The sequence below is a fragment of the Scomber japonicus genome, chromosome 22 (assembly GCF_027409825.1).
Source record: "Scomber japonicus isolate fScoJap1 chromosome 22, fScoJap1.pri, whole genome shotgun sequence".
Taxonomy (NCBI): domain Eukaryota; kingdom Metazoa; phylum Chordata; class Actinopteri; order Scombriformes; family Scombridae; genus Scomber; species Scomber japonicus.
The window spans coordinates 19,734,330-19,736,603 of NC_070599.1; the positions used below are offsets into that span (position 1 = coordinate 19,734,330).

Genomic DNA, 2,274 nt, shown 5'->3' on the forward strand with positions numbered 1-2,274 from the left:
AGACAGAAGGAAGGAAGCGAGAAAGGAAGGAAGGACAGAAGGAAGAAAGGAAGGAAGGACAGATGAAAGGAAGGACAGATGAAAGGAAGGACAGAAGGAAGAATGGAAGGAAGGACAGATGAAAGGAAGGACAGAAGGAAGAAAGCCAGGAACAACAGATGGAAGGACAGAAGGAAAAAAGGAAGGAACGAACGAAGAAAGGAATTAAGGAAGGTAGGATGGACAGGTGGAAGAAAGGAAAAGAGCACGAGATGGCAAGTGGGCCAGATCGTACCCCTCGGCAGGCCGCATCTGGCCCGCGGGCCGCATGTTTGACACCCCTGCTTTTGATCTTAAATATCCGTATTGGCCCAGAATTTAACAATCGGTGTGTTGAGCCCTTTATATCTGTACAGGAGCAGGAAGTCCTTCATGTTTCTATAGTAACCCCCAACAGTTTGTTACTCTAACTCAAAACTAAATGCCACAAAATCCTACAAGCTTCACTTTTTAAAGACAGAGACTGTTTCCTGTTTCTAAATGAATGAAACAGATGTGTGCAGCTGGTGTTTTGTTACATAACGGCCGACGTCGATACTGATGAGCTCAAATCTGTCAGTAACTGTAAATATTCATCAGGTGGGCTCTGAGTTAGTTTAACACCACAGTACACACACACACACACACACACACACACACACACACACACACACACACACACACACACACACACACACACACACGCACACAGAGCAACACTGAATGTGGCTTTAAGCAGGAAATCACAGTTTTCTCAGCCAATACTTTAAATTTAAAGCTGATAAGATGTTTCCAGATGATCCGATATGCAGTTTTTAACCCTTATATACTGCTCATATTCAGTTTTTAAGTATAATTAATCCCTATACTGAATTTTTAACAAATGTCTTTTGCACCTATAGATATTTTATCAGTGGTTAGTTCATACAGGAAATAGTTTAAGTGAAGATATTATAACATTTCAGGCTTTTAAGGTGTCACTTTAAGGTGTTTTCATTGCTTTTAAAGGGTCAAAAATAGGTAAGAAAGTGTCAAATTTGACCCGAACAGTATTTAAGGGTTAAGTGTGAAGCGTACAAGAGGCTCAATAAAGATAAAGAGAGAAATCAACGCAGGATAAGCTGAAAACAAGCCTCAATCTTCCAAAATAAAAGCTGAAAACAAGCCTCAATCTTCCAAAATAAAAGCTGAAAACAAGCCTCAATCTTCCAAAATAAAAGCTGAAAACAAGCCTCAATCTTCCAAAATAAAAGCTGAAAACAAGCCTCAATCTTCCAAAATAAAAGCTGGAGTGTGTGGTGTTTTTTTTTTAAAGAAGCTCCTGAGGACACGATGATGTTGCCGTGGAGATCACTTGTACAGGCTGAGCTCGGGGCTGTGGTACAGACACATGTAGGAGTCGCAGAGCAGGCGGCGGGCTGACTCCCGCAGCGAGGCGGGGTCGATCCTGCCCAGCTCCTCCTCCGACAGGCTGAGGTAGCGACCGACCTCCGGACACGGCTTCACCTGCGGGATGTTGAAGCCGTTCTCGCCACCTGAGGAGAAAAAGCAAACATACGGTCGTTCTTTAAGTATTTCAACAAAATACTTCCTGGTTAATATTTTTGGATTTAAATAAATATTCGTCACCTTCTCGGTCCGCCATGCTGTCGAAGAACAGCCAGTCGGTGGGGAGGGGTCCGTTCTTCACGAAGCTGACGTAGTGGCTCGTCTCGATGCACGTCACGGCGAAGAGAGACATCTGCTGGCGGGCGCAGTGCAGCGGGCCGGACCACGGACCGTCAGGAATGCCGATCTTCACCGGGCTGTGAGAGGTTCGCTTCTGTGACTGTGGACCTGAGAGAGAGAGAGAGAGAGAGAGAGAGAGAGAGAGAGAGAGGAGAGAAGTGAGGAGAGTGAGAGAGAGAAAGAGAGGAGAGAGAGAGACAGAGTGAGAGAGAGAGAGAGAGAGAGTGAGAGTGAGAGAGAGTGTGAGTGAGTGAGTGATGAGTGAGAGAGAGAGACAGAGTGAGAGGGAGAGCGAGAGAGAGAGAGAGAGACAGACAGAGTGAGAGTGAGAGAGAGAGAGAGAGGAGAGAGAGAGAGAGAGGAGAGAGAGAGAAGAAGAGAGAGAGAGAGAGAGAGAGACGAAGAGACAGAGAGAGAGGAGGCTCTCTGACAACTTCATTTAAGATTAATCAAACGACTAACGGGGGGAATTAGTGAATTAGTGTGGAGACTAATTATGAGTCAGAATATGAACAGTTAATCTCATTC

The 2,274-nt window shown here is 45.0% G+C and overlaps 1 protein-coding gene across 1 annotated transcript in view; it reads right to left on the reverse strand.

Moving 5' to 3' along the window:
* Positions 1–1,049: 1,049 nt before the first annotated feature.
* si:cabz01101003.1 (ubiquitin carboxyl-terminal hydrolase CYLD) overlaps positions 1,050–2,274 on the reverse strand; it is a 13,923-nt gene continuing 12,698 nt past the window's right edge. Inside the window, 2 exon segments of the mRNA XM_053343139.1 lie at positions 1,050–1,553; positions 1,648–1,854. Coding sequence (XP_053199114.1) covers positions 1,369–1,553; positions 1,648–1,854 — 392 coding nt within the window. The 3' untranslated portion in view covers positions 1,050–1,368.